Here is a 21,531-nt window from a genome sequence, read left to right on the forward strand (position 1 = left end):
GTAGTATAATATCATAATGTTTTTCCCTGAAGAAGTAGGGGAATTAAAAATGGGGAGAAAGATTTCACCAAAGAGAAGAGCAATAAAATTAGAGAGAAGTAACCTCGGTGGCCAGAATCCAATAAAAATCCATCTCCTGCCTGAAGCAGGCCTACCGCAGCAACATGTGGCAGTAGCAAACGCCTCTTGTCTGTGGAACAATTAATTCACAGGGCCACATGGCTTTCTTTTTTTTTTTTTCCCCCCAAATGTGCACTATTCACATCAGTCTGTTTGCTAATCTATAGGACTGCTTGCCTATAGATACAGGTACTGTGTCACATGTATTATGTGATATATGATCATTCTGATATGGAAATGCCCATAAGAATTATTAGGTTTCCTTTTACATAGTTATCTTTTTGACACAAAGCCATTAAAGGAATTTTTGAAGAAGAGAGATTTGTGCATTTTGCAAAATGTGTATTAGAACAGGTTTTCCCTAAACTGGTGTAAGATTCCACACACCAATTTCTCATTAATTTTCAACTGTGTCCCCCTAGAGTGCATTTAATAGGTGAGGCTGGAAAACTGAAACAGTTTAGAGATCTATGGTCTGAAATGAATTTCAATTTAAAAAACAGTGTTGAATTTTCAATAGATAAAACCTATTTGCCATACAACAAAAAAGATATCACTTATATTACACTGCACTTTGTACACTGAGGCAAGCTACTCTGAAGAATCAACATCAAAATAAAATGTTGTGGTTTACATTGAATTTAAGCTTCTTAAAGGTTATTTTCTGCTTTTGGTGTCAACTCCAGTTTTTCCAGCTTATTACATTTTTGAATAAATTAATAATTTCAGATTTGATCAAGGTAGGTTGCCGATATCTTTTCTAAAACTGGATTATAAAATAATATGAGCACGATAGAAATTGGCAGTTTGAATCCCAAAACAAATAATTTGGATGCACCAATACCTAGAATAAAATAGGGACTTTGAGAAAGGTAGGTGGCCTACAGGAAAAACCAACAGCCAAGCAAAGCAAACCTATCTGTGGCAAATCAAAAGTGTCCCACTTTCAGCTACAGCAATGGTGGAAGGAGACTCCTAAAAGGAAAACCCAGGTGCTGTGTATCTGTGTAGATACAGACTATAAGAGAAGATGGGCCAGCTCAGCCAGAAGAAATATTCCCACATATTGGATCCTCAGAGAAATCCACAGAGGGCTAGGGCAAGCCACAATACAGAAGAGTCCACCTCATATTATTCAACCATGACCCTTCCAGATAATTACAGACCAACATTTACCAGAGATCTTACTTATCTTCTTTGAACTGAAGAAAATTGAAGCAGTGTGATGTTGTAGAGGGATATTTAAACAAAGGGGCGGGGGGGAGGGAGGGAGAGAAGGGATGATGGAAACAAAGCATCCCCCAGAAAATCAGGTAAATTTATATTTAATAAATAAAATATATTTACATTATAAAACATGCTGTAAGATACATAAGCAACTTTCTCAAAAGAGGCCATAAATGTGATAACATATTTAGAACACGGATATTTTTAAGAACACATGCACCAGTTTCACACAGGATTTTAAATGATAAAGCATTTTAAAGTGGTACTTTAACAACAACATATTTTTGAATGGAGCTTTGATTGAAAGGCTTTTCTGTAATCTGTACTGTCTTGCTCACTGTGTACTTAAAGAGCCCTTTGGAAGAAAATTCCTGGGTTCATTCCTTGCCCCTCCATTCCTGATAGGAAATGAAGAGAACAAGGACAGGAAGTTAAATGCACAATCTTTGACAATAATTCTGGACTGGATAATACATTTTTAAATTATTGGATATGGAGAAAGAAGACTAAAAAGGGAATTTTGAAACCATAGGCAATATATTTAGAATATAAATTTTGGGTGGTGTAATCTTAGTAAGTCTTTGGCCTGCTATATTGTTGTTATTGCAGGAGGGACGGTGTTTCTTTGAAATCAAATGTAGTAAGATTTTCACTGTTAACAAAACCAAATTTGAACAACCAAACCATCATGGAAATGGATTTAATCGGGTTTCTGTAGCATATTCCAATCTTACTATCACAGAGAAAATTTTAAAAAACCCAAACACACATCACTCACAAAATCTAATAAAAAGCTAAACTTCATAGAACTTCTTATATTTTTTCATAGTTTGATCTTATTTATCACAAAAAGCCCTTCTAATATTATTCTTTGCCAGAAGGCAGTAAGCCTAAACAGTGAATATCCAGGCTGGGAAATAATCAAAGGGGTTTTTCTCACCTTTCTCCCCCTAAGCTTTCTTGCTACATATGCTGTATTATAGGTTCTTCTACAACTATCAAATTTGCTCTTCAATTATCCATTCACTACCAACATTCACTAGCTCCAGTGCAACGAACGGTTAAATATATGGAGGCCTTAATGACAGAAGCCCTAGAAGTCCATATATTAGCAGCAGGAGTCACTCCTCCTGAATGCCCACTCCATACACCTCTCTCCCCTTGTCAGATTCCAAATGGGACTTCCTCAAAGTTTACCTTAAAAACTAATGACAGAGCTAGTGACCAAACTCAAATCCAAAACATATAGTAAAGATACTGATAGGTGGATAGACAGACCAGTAACTAACCCACCCACTGCCAGACATCATAGATACATAATTCCAATAAAGAGATAAAAATGCCTGTACATACCTTGGCCAGCATAGCAAGATGCTGGTTCTGAACAATGGCAGTGCGATATGTAGCTAATCCCCCTTCCTCTAGGCTTGGAAACAGGTAGTACAAATGGACACTGCAAAGAAAAAATTCAAATAGACTCAACACTGATACATTTGCTATTAGAGTCTATACCAGTTACCTGCTGCTCTGTGGGATGCTGACAGCTCAATATGTTCTTTAATGGGTGACACAGTTCCCTCTCCACCACAGAACTTCACCAGAGCTATGGTAAAAACTTGTTTGTTTGTTTTTACACAGTATTGTGTAGATCATCTTTTTACAATTTAGCATACAATTTTTAACTACCTGAAATCACACATATTGTCACCTTCTCTGCAGATTTCAATGGTAGCTTGGACCTCTACAACAAAAAAAAGCTGGGGCAAAACACTCAGTAGGAGCAGGCAATCTCTACGGTGAGAGAAAACAGCTTGATTCCAGACAGGCAAACACAGTAAGGAGACACCATTCAGTCAAATCTGGCCCAGGATGTAGGATTTAAAAAAAAAATGCTTTTACAATACTATTTTTTTTAATTCCACTGAAAAGTTTGGGTTTTTGTTTGTTTGTTTTTAAAGGCAAACCTCTGCCTGAAGCTACTGCAAACCAAACATTGCAACAGCGTGCACAAGAGCCTTATGATAGTGAAACTGCATAGTAACTGACTATACAAAAGTGAAATCAACTAGCCTATTTTTATCCAAGGTGACACAGCTGGAAAAATATAATTAATAGTATATCTAGTGAAAAATTCATTAGGAACAAACAAAATGGACTTTCAAAAGGCCTTTAATAAAGTAGTTCATGAAGTAATTAAGGAATTAATTTAAGGAAATTATATACAATCATGAATTATAAATTGGCTAACAGTCAGTAAAAGAAAGTAGGGATTAAATCGTCCATCCAAGATGTGCAAAAGTGACTAGTGATTTTGGGTGCCTTAGTTTATGGGAGGCTAATCTCAAAGACCATGAGGAGGCAGGATCTTTAGAGAGTGTGTGCTTGGCACGTTCTATAAAATTAACCCCCCCATGAGCTATCTCAAGATGGTCATGCAAAAATTAAAGTGTGACACCCTGTACCCACATATTCACCAGTTACATGACTATAATATGTTTTGTACTAACTATGCCTTGTGAGGTATCATTTGAAAAGTCAGGATCTGTTGAACATTACTATCCTGTTGAATTGTATGTACTACCATTGTAAGTGATGCCATTAAGTTTTGCATATGTGTTACTGAAATATGTTGTGAGTTTGGGAGATGCCCACAGTTAGCCTTGCAGTGGCAACAAAGGAGCAGCTAACACCTCCAAGACAGATTAACACCAGGATTACTCAGTCATGTGTTGATGGCCCATCAAGGAGAATCTACTCTCCCAGTGGACCCCTCTCGAAAACTCCTGAGAGAGCACATACAAGATGGGGGCTGTCTAACCCCCGTGACACAGCGAGGATCTTTCCAGCATCTGGAAGAGAGTATAAAATGAGTGGCAATGACATCATCACTTCGCCTCCCTCATCTCAACACCTAGAAACAAGAACATTTGCAAGACAAAGGGAAGCATCCTTGAACTGGGAAGAAGGGATGGTCCTAACTAGGCTTTCTAGTTGGTATGAATTATGAACTAAATTCTGCCTGGAACATCCAGTACGGTGAGGAAAAACTGCTTGATTCAAATCTTGCTTAGTCTGATAAAGTTTAGGATTTAGATTGTAATTTTATCTTTTATTTCTTATATAACCAACTCTGACCTCTATGCCAAACATTTATAATCACTTAAAATCTATCTTTCTGTAGTTAAGAAACTTATTTTAATGTTTTTTACCAGTTTGTCTAAGGTGCTTGAGGAATCTACTCAGATTACAAAGGCTGGGGCATGTCCACTACACTTTGAAGGAGTGGCAAACTAACTAATGAGCTTACACTGATCAAGAAGATCTTGAGCGGTGTAGGATGGTACATTTCTGGGGTACAAAGCTGGGGCTGGGGGGATTTGCTGGTGTCTCCCTGTGTATAGTTCACGAGTGACTGTGCGAGCCTGCAAGTAACTTTGGGTGTGCCTTCAAAGGCTAATGGCTATGTGGGAGCGAAGCTTGAAGGAGCTGCTTGTCACTAGCAGAGCAGTGTGAGAGGTACCCTGATACAGAGACTAAAAAGGGGACACAGCAGTCTCACAGTCCAGGTTGTACACTGGAAGCTGTCACATAAGCTGCCTAAAATCACTAGTCAGTTTTAAAAATCCGGGCCTCAATTTAACAAAAGGTTAACAGTGAGGTATCATAAGGTTCCACACAGTGATGTTTCACATATTCATCAGTGATCTGGAAAAGAGTGCAAAGAGCAAGATGGAAAAAATTGCAGATGACAAGAAATTATTTAAGTTAGTCAACAATAAAAACTGCTTAAGTGTTTTCCTCAACTGGGGCAAAAATTAGGTGAATGGGCCATATGATTGCTGAGATACTGACAAATGCAAGGTATCACATATTGGGAGGAATGATCTGAACTACTTGTTGTTGAGTTCTTGTAATTATGTCAAATTAAAAAAAAAATGTAAGAAAAGGATAAAGGTTTATATAGATAATGAAAACTTTCAATTACTTTAGAGAGGGTATTCTGGGCTACTGGAACACAGACACAGACACAAGTATGCAATATATCACCGGAGAGGAAGAGGGATTATTTCAGATCCCCTTCTAAAACATTTCTTTATTAGAGAATGATGATAAACTATACATCTAGAAGTTGCATATTTTAATGCACTACAGCAATAGCGTTTATGAGTGTGGTGTAGATTTCTCAGAAATGTCATTGTCGTTTCAGAGGTTTAACACTGAAAATGAAGGATTTGTCTCCAAGGTGGGGTAATGTGCTTTATGGGAGTGTGATTTCTAACGCATGCTCACATGTTGGACATTAATTGGCCTATAGACCCTGCTGATGCACACTAAAGGTTCTCTAGTGCACTTTAACACAGTACTATTTCAAACAGCACTACGTTATAGCACTAATGTGCAAAACAATAATACTCCTTAGAAATCACAACCCCATAAAGCGTGATACCCCATTGCATAGACAAGCCCAAAATGTACACTGAAATTTACATATAAATCCAAATATACAGGTTTGTAAGTCTCAGAGGATTGTGTACTATTAAACAGTAGTTTTTAAGCAGTAATACTAGGAATTTGTGTTCTATCACCAAAAAAATTTGCCTCCTCTCTCCTTCTAGAAAAGGCCACAGATTTTTAAAGTAAAGAAATAGATATTGACAGACACGTGGCCCATAATCCAGAGTAGCTGTTGGGTATCGGAGGATGGTTACAAAAGTGCAATTTTGTTATCCATAATACCATGAGCTTTTTTAAAAGCCTCCCTTTAAGCACACTGACTACTTCCCTCTTAAAAATGGACTGACAAGGGCTCTGGAAAAGGATTTAAAATCTTTCACATTGAATGCTGATATTGCTGTTTGTCACAAATGACACTTTTCACCAAGCTAGCTGCCACTTGCACTAGGCTCAGAAAGTCCAGTTTGAGTATTTTTGTAATTTTCCAGTATTTACTACTTTCAGAAGAATCGGTTTAGCAAAATGGGGTGTGATTTTTGATGAACTGTGAATTTTGTTTTGTGTTATTATTTTCTAATGGTTTGTACATGAATGTAAATATATTCTTGAAAGACAAGATGCAAGCTGTGCCCCTAAGGACTGAGGTTTAGAGAATAATCCCCCTAAAAAATTCTACACATTCAATATTGCTTGTAAACACCACTCTCGAGATTAGAGGGGAAGAGATCAAGGGAAGGCACGGAAACAAAATGACACATTTAAAAATAATCTCTCTCCTTTTTATAAATTGGTTATAAGCTCTAAAGTATTTGGCCCAAGACAAGTTGATCTCCTACAGTCATGAGCAACTTCAAATAGCATTTGACAGGACAGAGACACTAGCCTTTCATCTTGTAATCTTACTCTTCACAGCGTCAGCATTGTAAGAGGCTTGAAAAGAAGTATACGCAGATGTGCGGCTCTTACAATCATGGCAAGGATACAGGACAGCAAATACACAGACTATCAACTTACACATTTGAAAGCGTAATACAGTTGAATGTTAAGGAAAAAAATATATGAAATTTGATTAATAAGACACAATACAGAACTTTGTAGAAAAATTCCACACTTACCTAGTTAAAAATTCCACCACAGCATCTCCCAAAAATTCTAAACGTTCATTGTGGTTAATCCTGCAAAAGTGTTTTGAGATTTATTGTCAGTAACCCCAGTGAATTGAAGTTATTTGTACAGTATAGTTTAAGTTTTTTGGTGATCAGGAAGGGAAATGATCCTGCTGCTTTCCTATTTTGATACTTTCCTCTCGGATATATAACAATGAACATGTAGGTTATCAAACTCAGAACTGCTACCACAAGTCTTTGAATCTTCATAGATTATTTATCAGCGTTTAACAGGGAGAAGGAAGCAGAATTTCTGACTAGCAGCGTGTAATGGCATGCTGAGATCAGGCTGTTTGTGCTTTGCCATGGACACCAGGTGATTTAAAATAAATCACCAACCTTAGCTCTGTGCGCTGCTGGGGAGATGTCTATAATAAACAGAAACACCTCCTGGACCTGATGACTCTACAATGGATTTGTTGGTGCATCTCCAACTACATGGCAGTCTGTATGTGCTTTTATTTTTCACAGTCCCTTTAATGTCAAAGACAAGTGTCCTCTGACCCATTTTCTGAGATTTCCTTCAGGCTCTTAGAAGGACTTACTAGAACGGAAGAAGATACCTTCAAAGACTATCAAACTAATAAGAGCTATGTTCCCTCTCTTTTCCTCTCTTGCTCTCATTTTTTTATTGCTTCTATGAGTGCTCTATCTTTTCTTTTTGCTTCCCCAAGCCCTCCCCCATTAACAGATTTATTAATAGGTAAGGGACAGAAAGCTTGGCAATACCAGCTGAATAAGATAGGGACCTAGTCTCAGTACAGTATCTCAAGCTGCTGCAAATAACTTATGCATGCTTAACTTTAAGCATGTGGAGTAGCCCCATTGATTTCGTAGTCATGTCTGCAGAATCGAGGCCTAAGATACTGGTGGTTTCTTTCCAGAGGCCTCTTTTCAAGTATCTGACAGCTTTTATTGCAATTTGCTCTTCCTCAAATTATTAAATCACTCATCTAACTTTTTAAAAAGCAGAACTTTGGTAGGGGTTCAAGCGCCAAGTGCTATTTAAAAGCAAAGTGTTAGTTATACTGTAACTTCTCTTTGTAGATGCATAATGGCAAACAGAGCTGAGAAGTATGGATTTTCCAGTCCATTCAGCTGAGATAGGATAATTACTGAGTGATTTCCCTTTGGGAGAAGGAGTTAATTTTTGATGGATATTAGACCTATTCTTGCAAATATTATTTTATAATTGGGAGTACAATAGTGTAAATACACCAGAACTCAAAGAACAATCTAAAGAGACTAGATTGAATCTTTAGGCTCAGCCCTGTGTTTGGGGACAGAGTGTAGCAGCACCATCCCATGGGGAGCGTCACTCAGAATCACAATTCCTCCTCTGCTGCTCTCACCTTGCCCCAAAGCGGGATGGGGATGGGGATTGGATTAATTTACAATAACCCTTTTAGGGTTGAATAGCGTATTGCTCCAGCATCACCTCATCCACTTGTTTGCAGGTGTTCCTGCTTCTTCCACCCACACCCAGAGCTGTACTCTGGGAGAGTCCTACATGGCTGTGAATGGAGGTAGAATCACAGAAACAGAGGGTTGGAAGGGAACTCGAGAGGTCTTCAAGTCTAGCCCCTACACTGAGGCAGGACTAAGTATATCTAGACCATCCTTGATGGGTTCTTATCCAATCTGTTCTTAAAAACCTCTAATGATGGCGATCCCACAACCTTCCTATTCCAGACCCTACCTACTCTTATAGTTAGATTTTTTTTTTCTAATATCTAACCTTAACCTCCCATTCTGCAGATTATGCCCATTGCTCCTTGGCCTGCCTTTAGTGGACAAGGAGAACAATTGAATATCATTCTCTTTTTTAACAGCCTTGAACATATTTGCAGACTGTTATCGGTCCTCCTCAGTCTTCATTTCTCACGACTAAACATGCCCAGTTTGTTTTACTTTTCCTCATAGGTCAGGTTTTCTAAACCTTTTATCATTTTTGTTGTTCTCCTCTGGATTCTCTCTAATTTGTTCACATCTTTCCTAATGTGCAGTGCCCAGAATTGGACTGCACTGAGTAGAGTGGGACAATTACCTCCCACGTCTTACTTATGACACTCCTGTTAACACATCCCGGAGTGATATTAGCCTTCTTAGCAACTGCATCACATTGTTGACTTATATTCAAATTTGTGATCCACTATAATCCTCAGATCTATTTCAGCAGTACCACCACATAGACATTTATTCTCCATTTTGTAGCTGTGCATTTAAGTTTTAAGTTTTCCTTCCCAAATTCAGTACTTTGCACTTGTCTTTTTTTAATTGTGTTGATTTCAGACTAATTTTCTAATTCTCTAATAGGCAGGATGACCCAAGTCTCTCTTACTTGCATATTGTTCTGTTATTCATTTATATTGGGCCAAATTCTGTGTCACTCATGCTCATTTTGAGTGATACCTTACTTTATCAGTAGCCCTGTTGATTTCAATAGGACTATTCATGGAGTAAGATACTACTCACTATGAGTAAGGGTGGCACAGAATCTAGTTCCTGATCATTTTTTTAAGTACAGTGGAAAGTTTGTGCTATGCACATGCAGTAAAATAAATGTAGCATTTCGCTGTTCACCATTTGAGCTATCCGAACAGAAGTATTAATGATTCTTTAAGTTTTGTGGACTGAAGCAGATTTTCTTTAGGGGCTCTCGTAAATGTCTTGTTCACTAGATGCATTACAGAGCTGGTGCTTGGTTTTCTGTGCCTTTGCAAAAGGATGTTTTTGGCAAATGGTGGTTTTGCAAGCTCAGAGTAACACCCTTTTTAAAGACTTTTTCTACTCACCACTCTTGCTGTTCCTCTTTTTCGAAAAAGCCACTTGATTTTATTAAAAAAACAGAAACAATATTTTTGGAGTGATTTTCCTTTCCTTGCACATGCATATAAATAAGTATGTGTACACACACACTTACTTCCCGACAGTTAGAAATCATCTGGCTGTTTTGTTACAAAGGTTATTAAGAAACTAGAGTTGAATTTTCATTTTTAGTTAACCTTCTAGGTCCAAGAAAAAGACTGATCCACACACATTAGCATATAACTAAAATGCTGGAAGCAAAGTATTAGCTGCTTTCTTTACCTGGAAGGAGTCGGATCATCTTGCCCAAGGCGGGACATAATATTTATCAAGGTGTTTATTCCTGTAAAAATAAACAATGCTAAACAGTTATTAAGAATCACCACCAATTTCATTGAAGTAATTTATTCGAACGTCACTTTGTATTTACCATGCAAGACTCTCACTCTGCATTTAAAAAACCATACAAACAAAAAATGCCATTGGGTCAATCAGAAAGCAGAAACACCACAGATCCAGAGTTAAATTACAGCAGGACATTTTTATTCAGGTATAATCCTTATAGGGACTAATGGCTAGCTAATGGCTGCCCACAGGAAACTGCTTTTACATTCATGGAGCCAGATATAAAGTCACAGAAAGGCCAGGCTCCAAATGAGATAGACCCCCACCCCAAACATTGTATGAACAACAGACAATTTGTATTACTGCAGTTGCTTGTATTTAAGGGAGAAAGAAGTTGTGCAGCAGAGCCCACATATTCGACAGCTGCACTGCTTCCATGTTTCAGCAAGGATTTCATAGCAGTGTTACAAAGAGGTCTCATTAATGAGACTTCACAATTTTTATAAAATATACTTCAGTCGACTTATTGCATTATGAAAATATCAATAGATACACTTGTCAAAAATAAAACAAAGTATATTCTGTGATGTATTATCCTTGCTTAGGAGTGTACACACAAAACTCTCTAGCTCCAGGTAAGTGGTGCTTTAAACTCAAGATAGCTGGCCCTCAGGGGCAGGGAGAGATGTGTGTGTACACTCGAGTGTTATTGAAGCTCCAGCTAGTAGTGAAGTGTGGATGCAGCTACTTTGTACTGCTGACACAATCACTCACTGTGTCCACCGTCACTCCAGCTAGGCTAACTTCATTCACAGAGTTAACTTGAGCTAACACTGCAGTGCAGACAAGCCCTCAGGAGAATATAGGTTGAACAAGCATCGATTAGGTGGCAGTTCTTCTTGGAGGCTAAGGATGGTGAGAGAGAAAACAATAATGGTGTAATTGCATACCCTTTTTCCTCATGTGCATGTGATGGACTTTTCGGTCTCCGTACTTGGGCTGTCGAATCCCACAGTTGGACAAGGAATTTCTTGCATGGTCCGGATTCATTCCGAAGTTTAGGTGATGGCTTGGATGAGTCATGGCAAGCTAGAAAGCAGCATGTGCAAGTCAAAAACTGGGTTAATCTTTGCAAACGCTAAGAGCAATGTTAGATTGGTAGCTGCTAACAACAGCTATTTCTCAGTTTGAAGACATGCTATGATGTGCTGTTGGCAATTAGTAACTGTGGTTCAAGCAATTAAAATGTAGGATGTACGACTTCAGATATGTCACGAAACACATCATTTATGCCTGATCACCACTTAAACTAATTAACTTTCAAAAGCTTTTTAAAGAAATAAATTCGTTTTTGAAAGAAAAGAAAATCTGAATTGTCAATTTGCCCTAAAATATTTTGCTTGCTAACTTGGCTGAACTATGTTAAACAATATGAAGATTTGCTTAGTACAGAAAACATGAAATCTAATACTATTACTACATGAATGTATCTATATACCGCAATACCACTTCAAGCATTTGTAACTCAATACAAATATGTAAAGTATCAATAAGGAGAGCTTCGTCTTTTTTTGGTAAAAGAGAGATGATTGAATTTTTGCTCACCAAAGGCCAGACTCTGCTACTCTTGCTCACAATGAATAGCCCTTTACTCTCATTGCCTTTGCTGGGACCCTTCTCAGAGCAACGTATTAGTGAAGGCGAATAGGAGTGGCAGACTTGAGCTCTATATTTAGTTTGTACTGTAAGCACTACCAGGAGCTTGCATCTTTGCTGCTATCACTTTATAAAGGGCAGCAGAAATGGGAGGTGTCAGTAGCAATTAATACAGCAAAGACAAAGACTTAGGCCCCAATCCTGCATATGAGAATTGTTAGCAGCCCCATTGCGTTAAAATGGGACTACTTATATGCAGAAAGTTATTCAGGAAATATTTGTAGGATTAGGGCCTTCGATGCTAATCTAAAAGCTTCTAAACAGCTCCTTTGCCCTCTTCATTCAAACAAAGCTTATTTTAACTATTGTCAGACCGAATTGTTATTCAATTTACAGCATTTCCCCCCAAATCCTTGTTAAATACCTAATTAGTACTAACTACAGTTTGCCAAACCTATCCCTCTAAAACACTTACTCCTCTAAAATAGAACACACTAAAACTTATCAGAATGGTTAAAACAAAAACACACGAAACACCCCCCAACCTCTCTTCTCTGTCAGGTCTTTAAATGCATACTGTATGATGAAACATACATCATCACTGGGAGATTACATATTTGTATATTTGGCATCCTATGCACAGTTATTTAAATGGTGAAATATAAATCTCACTAGGGACTCTCTCTCCTGGAACAAATTCTTAGCTATTCAATAAGCATGCATAAGGATCAAGCCTAGATAAAGTGCCTCTGTGCATTTAGTGTGATTTATGTTGGTGCACCTTGTCTTATGCTTTCCCTCATTATTGATAACTTATTTGCTTTTTGCTTCAAGTGTTCTATCATGGCAGTTAGTAGGTTTTTATGGATGGATTTTCTTTTATATACTCTTTAACTCTAAAACCCAGGAAATTAAAAAAAAACCTATGCTCATAATTAAGCATAGAACCCATCCCCTCTATGCTCAAACTAATCTGGTTTGTACAAGGAATACAAAGCATTTGAGAATGTTTTTATTAACAATTCTTGATTCATTATATGTAAAAAAACAAAAAAAAGTGAAGCACCTAAATTTTAGCAATTAAATTTGAAATTATATATAAAATACACTTTTTGCACTAAAATAGGTTGATAAACACAGATCTACTTACTTATTTTTGCCCTTTCATTTAGATCTGCAATAGACAGTTTTTGCTGAGAGAGGCCCAGTGTGCAAAAATGCACTTGCACAACTGATTGATCGTGCAACACGGAAGTATTAAAACCCCAAAAGAAACACTACTTCTCTCTTTCACTTTGTAACAGTGAACAACAAACACCTGTAGGTCTGAAGAGACATCTGTCTGTTCATAGCTTTGAACACAAAGGATTCTTTATGAAATAATAAACTACAAAATAGTACAAGGCAAAATTTACAGACATCTGCAGTATGACACTGGTTTTTCAGAACTCGTTAAGTAAAGGAACGCACTAAGTAATAAAAATATAATCTTGCATTCGTATATAATGCTTTTCATCCTGCAGGATTTCATGATTTACAAACCACAAGCAGTAGAAACCTGATTTTACAGATTCTCACAGGACATCTGGAACCTTTTTAAGATCAGAGGTGCAAATAATCAGGTGCTTCCCAATATCAGCAATACACCTCATTTCTCCAGTTAGTGGGTTCAGCAGGATTTACACACATAAGCCTACCTATCTTGGGGACGATGGTCATGCATGCAGCTCTCCTCACCTTGCTCCACAGAAGCAGAGCTTCAGTCCTCCAGAACTCAAAAGGCAAATTAGTACGTAATTTGTCTTTTGGCATTTCTTACCTGTAGCAAGCATCGGTCTTGAAAAGTGTAGCCTATCAACTTGTCCAAATGCATCAGACATTGATGGTAGCGAATATGGTGGGTGAGAACAGGAAGCATCATTGCATGCTAGGAAAATAATTGCAATGAGGAAAACTATGCATTTACAAAACACAGAGAACCCAAATGAGTAACCATCAAACACACAAAGAAGTTTAGCTTGTTATGACACAAATTTTACTTTGTTTTGATTTACATGAGAAATAAACTAAAAATAATAATGACCTTACGCCCTTTAATGAATATAACTCGTCTTCTACTGAAGTACTTTGTTGGGTGGAAAGATTCTTCTGTTGCATATTGCTGAATATATCAAGGCGTATCAAGGTAAAGTCAAGAAGTGGCAAAACATTACATGGCCATCTGACACTTGCTACAATATGCACACTTTGATTAGTACGAAAAAAAAGACTCAAGGCCAGGTTAGGCCTCTGACATAATTTTAAAGTATAATATTTCATAAACCACCAAGATGAGGAAAAGTCATTTTATACCACTTGTCACTTGGGATAATAGGGTCACAAGGGCATCCGGTTTTTGATGAACCCCTCATTTCTGGCCCCACCCCTGACCTCCCGCACCACAACCCCCTGCCCCAGCCTGTTGAAAGTGAGTGAGGGTGGGGGAGAGCGAGCAATGGAAGGATGGGTGATGGAGTGAGCAGGGGCAGGGCCTCGGGGAAGGGGCAAGGTTGTTCGGTTTTGTGTGATAAGAAAGTTGGCAATCCTATGGGATAACCAGCTTTTTACAAGTTACTAAGCACTTGTTTCAAGATGGCAGTTAGGAAAATTATGCAGTATAAAGTTACATTCTCATTGCCATCTTGCTTTCACTAACTTCCTCACAAGAATTCAGTGGCCAATGTTTTCAAACACTATGAAGGACTGAACTAGCAGTTCCTGAGATACTGAATGCTAGAAAGAGTTGGAAAGGCAGTTACAAAGTTGCTATTTGGCCATCTAGCAAAAACGCTCTGGGTAATATTTTCAAAACTGAAATGGGAGTTAGGTGTCCAAATCCCAGTGGCTTTCAATAAGAGTAGGATTCCTAAGTGCACTTTGAAAATCTCCCCCTTTATACACTTTTCTAAGCATTGGTTCGAGACCAGAGATCTGGGGAAAATAATTGATAACTGAACAAGTAGCACAGTTTACCCTATTCTATTATGCCAACAGTAAAGTTCTTATGGAAGAATAAGAAATATAAGATTTATAGTGGCTAAATCATAATATGTAATTTAAAATCATACTTTATATATGCATGTGAAATAATGAATGCTTTTACGATATGCAATATAAAATTATAATTCCTATTGTAATTAGCAAAATCAAGTTTAAGTATTCATAGAAACAAGACTTATTTGAAGATGAAATCAGAAAATTATCCATGTATCACTTCACAATGAATGCAAAGCGTATGATTAAAGGGGAATGTATGGGAGAAAATTAGTTAAGCATGTATAACAGATCATGTAATTTATGGGGTTGAGTGTCTTTATAGATTTTGGTATGTTGGTGAAACTGAGCTCTGTCACAGAGTAAGAACTGGTGAACATAACAGTGCTATGAGATTATAAGGATTACCTTTTGTTGAAAAGAGCATAAGATTGCATTTGAGGTTTTTTTTTTTTTTTTTTTTTTTTTAAGAAATGTGGGTTAACATTGCAGATGTGATGACTGGTAAGAACTATATTACTGGGAAGTGAAAACACTGTTGCTGAATAGAATTAGATTTAAGTGAATTTCTAATATTTAAATTAAAATCCAATACTGTTAGTAGTTTCTCTCATAACAATCTTGGGGGAGGGGGAACGACCCCCAACTATATGTTCTATAATTGTGCTTCTTGTGCATCTTCATTCTTGACCACTTAATCAAAAATAAATCATCTCAAGGACCAGTGACACATGCCCACCAGTTCACTATTTCTCTGCATTTTCTGTCCACTGTAGTAGCCTTCTGGGCACCCAGAATGATTACATCGGGGAATTAGTGCACAGACCACAGTTTTAATACTATTTGTACACTGCAAGCAGTATGTTTGGCCCAGTTTGTAGTACAGCTATATCAACATTTTAGATTTTTATTGAGAAGTTCAACTAGTAAGGAATTGGTCTATTTCAGACAATAAACATGAGGTACACAGAAAGTCTTTATTTAGACTCTTGTAATTATATTGACAAAGTGTTGTTTTCCTGACACCAAATATGTGATTAATTTGATTAATATCTGTCAGATAGGATTATGGCTATTTAACATTCCCAATTCTTTTTAGGGGAACACTTCCCAACCCCTCCTTCCCCATAAAAAACAACTTAAAAACTGCATTAGGCAAATTAATGGATACTGAAGAAATATGGTCTCTTCTGGAACTATAGCATTATAGGCAGGAGAGCCATTACACCATCTGATTAAAGCTATTTTGGGTATAAGAATGATTCTTTGTAAGTAATAATTTAATAGCAGCAAAGATGATGTGCCCTCCACCTGCCCAATAATTTTGAATTACTTCACACAGAACAGAGCCATTTTAATCAGAGCACTTCACTCCTTCTCTCCCTGTTTGCAAGTGCTTCATTTTGGAAAATGCCAACAATGGTATTATACTTTGTGCAACAGAGTGATTTAAAATTATTAGAGTACTTCAATGTTTATAAAAATAATGTTGATCTTCTAAACTACAGAGCTTTTAAGAATTAAAGCAAACCAATAATTTTAAATCACTCTGCATTAAGTCTGCCTACAGAATTGATTTACATTCATTTAGTTTTTACTCTAATCTGGCAAAAAGCATATTTGAAAAACAGCAACAGCAATCTTTCATTTTAAAGATGCATAGTTTAGTCTCCTTATGACCTCTCAAAGAAATCCAAACAATTGACTAGTCTAATTTATTGTTTTAGATGTACAAAACAATATGTGAAATTATGTTTTATACTCATTGCTCTTTGGTGATTTGCTGTCCTTCAACAATTAAAGAAAACAAGAATGTCTAATAAGACATTATAAGATAAATTGTAAAAAAAATTACTAAAGAGAGAAACAAATCAGTTTCTAAACTTTCAAATTAAGAAATATATGCACAGTTTGTCTTAAAGTGTAGCAACAAATATATTAGATAACAAAAGTTAGAATAAACTCACAAATTCCTATAAATATGGGATGGTACACTGCGCTGGTATCCTGTTTCAGACCTTATAAACAGTACTGGCATCAAAAAGAAGTCTTAGATGGAAGAGAAATTATTTTTGACTGGGTTTGGGATTTAAATATTCATCCTCCATCAAGACTGCTCCTTACGCTTTGCCAGGAAGAGATAAGTTGAGATGATATGGGTTCAATACAATCATAGGATTCTTAACTATACATTTGTCACACTGTATGCAATGTCTGATTAGCATTATACAATGCTAGGTTAACATTAATTAAACCTGGAAACACTGAGCCTTGAATTAGCATCTTTGAAACAAAGTTCACTGGATTTATTTGTGTGTGTTGGATTATTAGCCTTTGTGTCAGTATTCATGGACTCTGTCATGTCCCTTGCTCTGGGATAGAACTCTTTTTTTTAATGCATCTTTCAAATATATTACTTCTGGGCACATTCTTATTTTTTTTCCCACCAATCTAAAGGTTAAAAAAAGTTGTGGTTTGTGTGTTTTTCCACTTTAATATACAACAGAGTTTAAATTCTCCTTGAAGATATGATTAAAAAAAAAAGGGGTTATAAAAAAGGCCAATTTACTGACCAACAAGCCCTGAAAACTCAAAGTTAGTCTCTTCGGTCTTTTTTACATTGGGGTTTTATCCTGGTTACAGTCATTGTCAGGCACCAGCGTAACTGTACAACTGCTATAAGCCACAATTTGCACCAGCACAGATTACCCTTGTTTCATTCAGGGGTAAGTGCCACCTGTACAAATAGCACTGTCTATACCAGTGCGATAATACCAGTGACGGTTCACTATAATGTAACAGGGGCAACCCCTGTGTAGCTAAGGCCTTAACATTGCAAAATTAGGAGACATTAATCTGCTGTCTATTAACTAACAAAAGAAACTGATTTCAGGAGGGATCGCTAATAATTAATTATCTCTAATAATCACCTGGCAGACATCAGAACGAATACCGGTTTTCCAGAATCCTTGGCTGCTTAACTCCACTGTCACTTCTCGTCTCATTGTGTTTTTCTGCCTGATTTTCTGTAGCGCTTCCTAGAAAGGGAGGGAATGGTGCAACTGTGAGAAACTTTCTACAACAAAGCAATATGAAACCAAATGTGGGCATGAAAAACGGACATTAGGGTGTTAGGATTGTGTATTTGAGAATGGGTTTTATTTATTTATTTGTAAAGCGCACTTTCAGAGAGCAATTTTTAAACCTAAATCTTGTAATTATCTCCACCCGCCCCTTGGTAATGATGTAAGCTGGGGTGGCCTGGATGCCCACAAGTATGACGAAAGGCTGCATGTGGCTCAGTCTCCTTATCCTGAGAAGCTGCAGGGTGAGGACAAAGCTGACTAATCACAGGTTTTTGCTGAAGATGAAATGAACAAAGCCATTCTTATGCATCTATTGAGTGAGATATAAGTATAAGCAAATGCCATTTCTCTCTAGGAATTCCTGACATCTGATATTCCATCACAAGGCTTGGGTGAGAAACAACCAACACTTCATTTATGCGGGTAAGAGACAGACCTTTATTATCTAGCCCCAGTCACCTTATAACGGATCTGGGTTAAACGTCAATACCTCTCCTATGGAACAGGGGGTCAGTATCCACTGATACCAGAGGCTCCTACTATGAAATCTACCCTCTTTATTCCAACCATTAAAACTGCACTGCCTTGACCTTGAGAAGTTGGTCTTCTGCAGGCAGTTTATTTCTGTTTCTGAAAAACGGCAAGGGCACCTACAGCCTTGGATAGGAGTCCCTTTTATTTTTTGTATAAATCAGAAGAAATAAATAGAATAAATAATCCAGTATGTTTTAGGGTCTCTTAGTCTGAATGTAGGTCCCGATACTGTAAGTGTCCCCATGAGTATGTCGACTCCCACACATATCATGTGACAATGGGAAACAGTCACTGCATATTTTCTTCTAATTGAGAACAAGGAACTTTACTGGAATAAAGGACTAAAGATAAAAGTGACATCTCTCCTCTCTCTATGCTTCACTGCAGGGCCCCTGCTGAGAACTCCTCCCTCCCTGCTGCCTGCTTCAGTTTTAAGGAAACTATACATAGCTTTTTAGGGCACAGACACTCTCTTTGTTTTGAGTTTCCACAGGGTCTAGCACAGAGGTGGGCAACTATGGCCTGTGGGTCACATCCAGCCTGTGGGACCCTCATGCCCAGCCCCTGAGATCCTGGCCCAGGAGGCTAGCCCACAGCCCCTCCCCCGCTGTTCCCCCTTCCGCGCAGCCTCAGGTCACTGCGCCACTGGCAGCGCAATGCTCTGGGCAGCGGGACTGCGAGCTCCTGGGGCAGCGCAGCTGCAGAGCCCGGCCTGACCTGGTGCTCTGTGCTACGCGGTGGTGTGGCTGGCTCCAGCCGGGCGGCACAGCTGTAGTGCTGCCAGCCACCAGTGACCCAGGCAGCGCAGAAAGGGGGTGGGGGGGCTGGATAGAGTGCAGGGGAGTTCGGGGTGGTGGTCAGGGGGCGGGGGTGTGGAGAGGGGTCGGGGCGGTCAGAGGGCAGGAAACAGGGTGGTTGAATGGGGGCAGGGATCCTGGGGGGGCAGTCAGGAAGGGGGGGTTGGATGGGGGGTGGAGGGCAGTCAAGGGCAGGGGTTCTGGGGACAGTCAGGGGTCAGGGAGAAGGGGTGGTTGGATGGGGCAGGGGTCCCGGGGGACAGTCAGGAATGAGAGGAGGGGTTGGATGGGCAGGGGGCAGTCAGGGGACAGGGAGCATGTGTGTGTGTGTGTGTGTGTGGATGGGGCAGGAGTCCCGGGGGGGGACGTCAGGGAACGGGGGGGTTGGATGGGGCAGGAGTCTGGGGTGGGGGTGGGGCGTCAGGGGGTGATAAGCAGGTGGGGTCAGGCAACGCTTGGCTGTTTGAAGAGGCACAGCCTCCCCTAACTGGCCCTCCATACAATTTACAAATGTTGCCCTCAGGCCAAAAAGTTTGCCCACCCCGGTCTAGCACAAAGGGTTCCTCCTGGTCCATGACTGAAACTCCTAGACACCACCTCAATACAAATAATGACCTAGCATCCCGTAATCACATTGAAATTAACGGCATAATGAGCAGGTGTGTATGAGGCCCTGTTCCTTTGGGCCCAAATCCAAATGCCAATGGGCTGTGGACAGAGGCCATAAATTGTACACTCTTTAGGGGTAGGCTCTATAAGGTCTTCTAGGCTTTAATACAGTACCATGCATATCAGTGCATCATCTGTGCCCAATTCTGAATACATTTTTTCTCTTTTTTTTTTTTTTTTTAAATTCACATGCCAATTACAGCAGCCTGCCAGCTCCTACTAAATTACTGATGAGGTCCTCAGTGTCACAAAGTGGGAGCACACTACCGCAAAGTTTCTGCCTAAGAACTGTTTTCAATACATCTTTCTTATGACAGACAATTACTTTAGGAAACCATCATCCTGGATGATACAATCTAGAAACAAAGGTCTACACACTACAAGAAGTGATAAATGTCAAAGGAGCACTTCATTTTTTCTGCAAAAATGCAATCACCCCCACGCCCTCTCTGCTACTGTTTTAAGAATAACTCATCCATTATTCCCTAATGAGAGACATTTTTAATAAAAAGTTCTAGCCTTCCATTTGTTCTCCCCTGCAGTGATGAAAGCTACAGTAAAGATAAAAGTCATCTATTTCAGTGGGAAAAGCATTCCTCCTTAAAATTATGACATAGATAACTTTTAACACTGTGGTACTTCCCATTTACAAGGAAAGAAGCTGAGGTTTGGGGGCTTATTTAACACTATTATAAATAAAATGTTAATTAAGCCCCGTGTTCACGCGACAGTATGCTATGCTTTGCACTAATGATAAAATCTGGTGCACTGTCAAATATACTGAAGACCATCTATTGCAGCAGCAGCTTCAGTCGTTAGAGAAAAAGCAAACTGGTGATGCTGTCGGTCTAAGATTGATTAATCCAGTCACACTCCATTTTATACACACATGTAAGCTACATGATTATAGACAGTCACACACAAACATACATCTGCATGCCTACAGACAAGCACAGATATCCCCTTCCAGCTGCTACCTAGAATATACATTGGACCTCTGAATATAAATTCTGAGTACCCCTTTGTAGTAACATTCAAATCCCACACACCCATGCTTACACAAGACTCTTGCAAGTAAGGGGGAGGAAGAATTGAGCTACTGGAGGAGAGGAAGGTGATCAGGAACAGTCAACGTGGATTCACCAAGGACAAGTCATGCCTGGCCAAATTGATTGCCTTTTATGATGAGATAACTGGCACTGTGGATATGGGGAAAACGGTAGATGTGATATATCTTGACTCTAGCAAAGCTTTTGATATGGTCTCCCACAGTATTCCTGCCAGCAAGTTAAAGAAATATGGATTGGATGAATGGACTATAAGGTGGATAGAAATCTGGCTAGATTGTCAGGCTCAATGAGTAGCGATCAACGGCTCAATGTCTAGTTGGCAGCCGGTATCAAGCCGAGTGCTCCAGGGGTCAGTCCTGGGGCTGGTTTTGTTCAACATTTTTATTAATGATCTGGATGATGAGATTAATTGCACCCTCAGTAAGTTCGCAGATGACACTAAGCTGGGGGGAGAGGTAGATATACTCGAGGGTATGGATAGGGTCCAGAGTGACCTAGACAAATTAGATGATTGGGCCCAAAGAAATCTAATGAGGTTCAACAAGGACAAGTGCAGAGTCCTGCA

The 21,531-nt window shown here is 38.8% G+C and overlaps 1 protein-coding gene across 5 annotated transcripts in view; it reads right to left on the minus strand.

The window, feature by feature from the left end:
- Positions 1-21,531, minus strand: part of DROSHA (drosha ribonuclease III) — a 92,709-nt gene that overhangs the window by 22,904 nt on the left and 48,274 nt on the right. For 4 of the 5 annotated variants that reach the window (XM_065584796.1, XM_065584795.1, XM_065584794.1 and 1 more), the window contains exons 16-21: positions 17,741-17,848; positions 13,597-13,704; positions 11,072-11,210; positions 10,059-10,119; positions 6,918-6,977; positions 2,701-2,800 (exon numbers count right to left, since the gene is read on the minus strand). In XM_065584796.1, coding sequence (XP_065440868.1) covers positions 2,701-2,800; positions 6,918-6,977; positions 10,059-10,119; positions 11,072-11,210; positions 13,597-13,704; positions 17,741-17,848 — 576 coding nt within the window. Of the gene's footprint in view, positions 1-2,700; positions 2,801-4,913; positions 5,053-6,917; positions 6,978-10,058; positions 10,120-11,071; positions 11,211-13,596; positions 13,705-17,740; positions 17,849-21,531 lie in introns of those variants that run through there. The other variant, XM_065584797.1, reaches the window with a different exon arrangement.

The sequence above is a fragment of the Chrysemys picta genome, chromosome 2 (assembly GCF_011386835.1).
Source record: "Chrysemys picta bellii isolate R12L10 chromosome 2, ASM1138683v2, whole genome shotgun sequence".
Taxonomy (NCBI): Eukaryota; Metazoa; Chordata; order Testudines; family Emydidae; genus Chrysemys; species Chrysemys picta.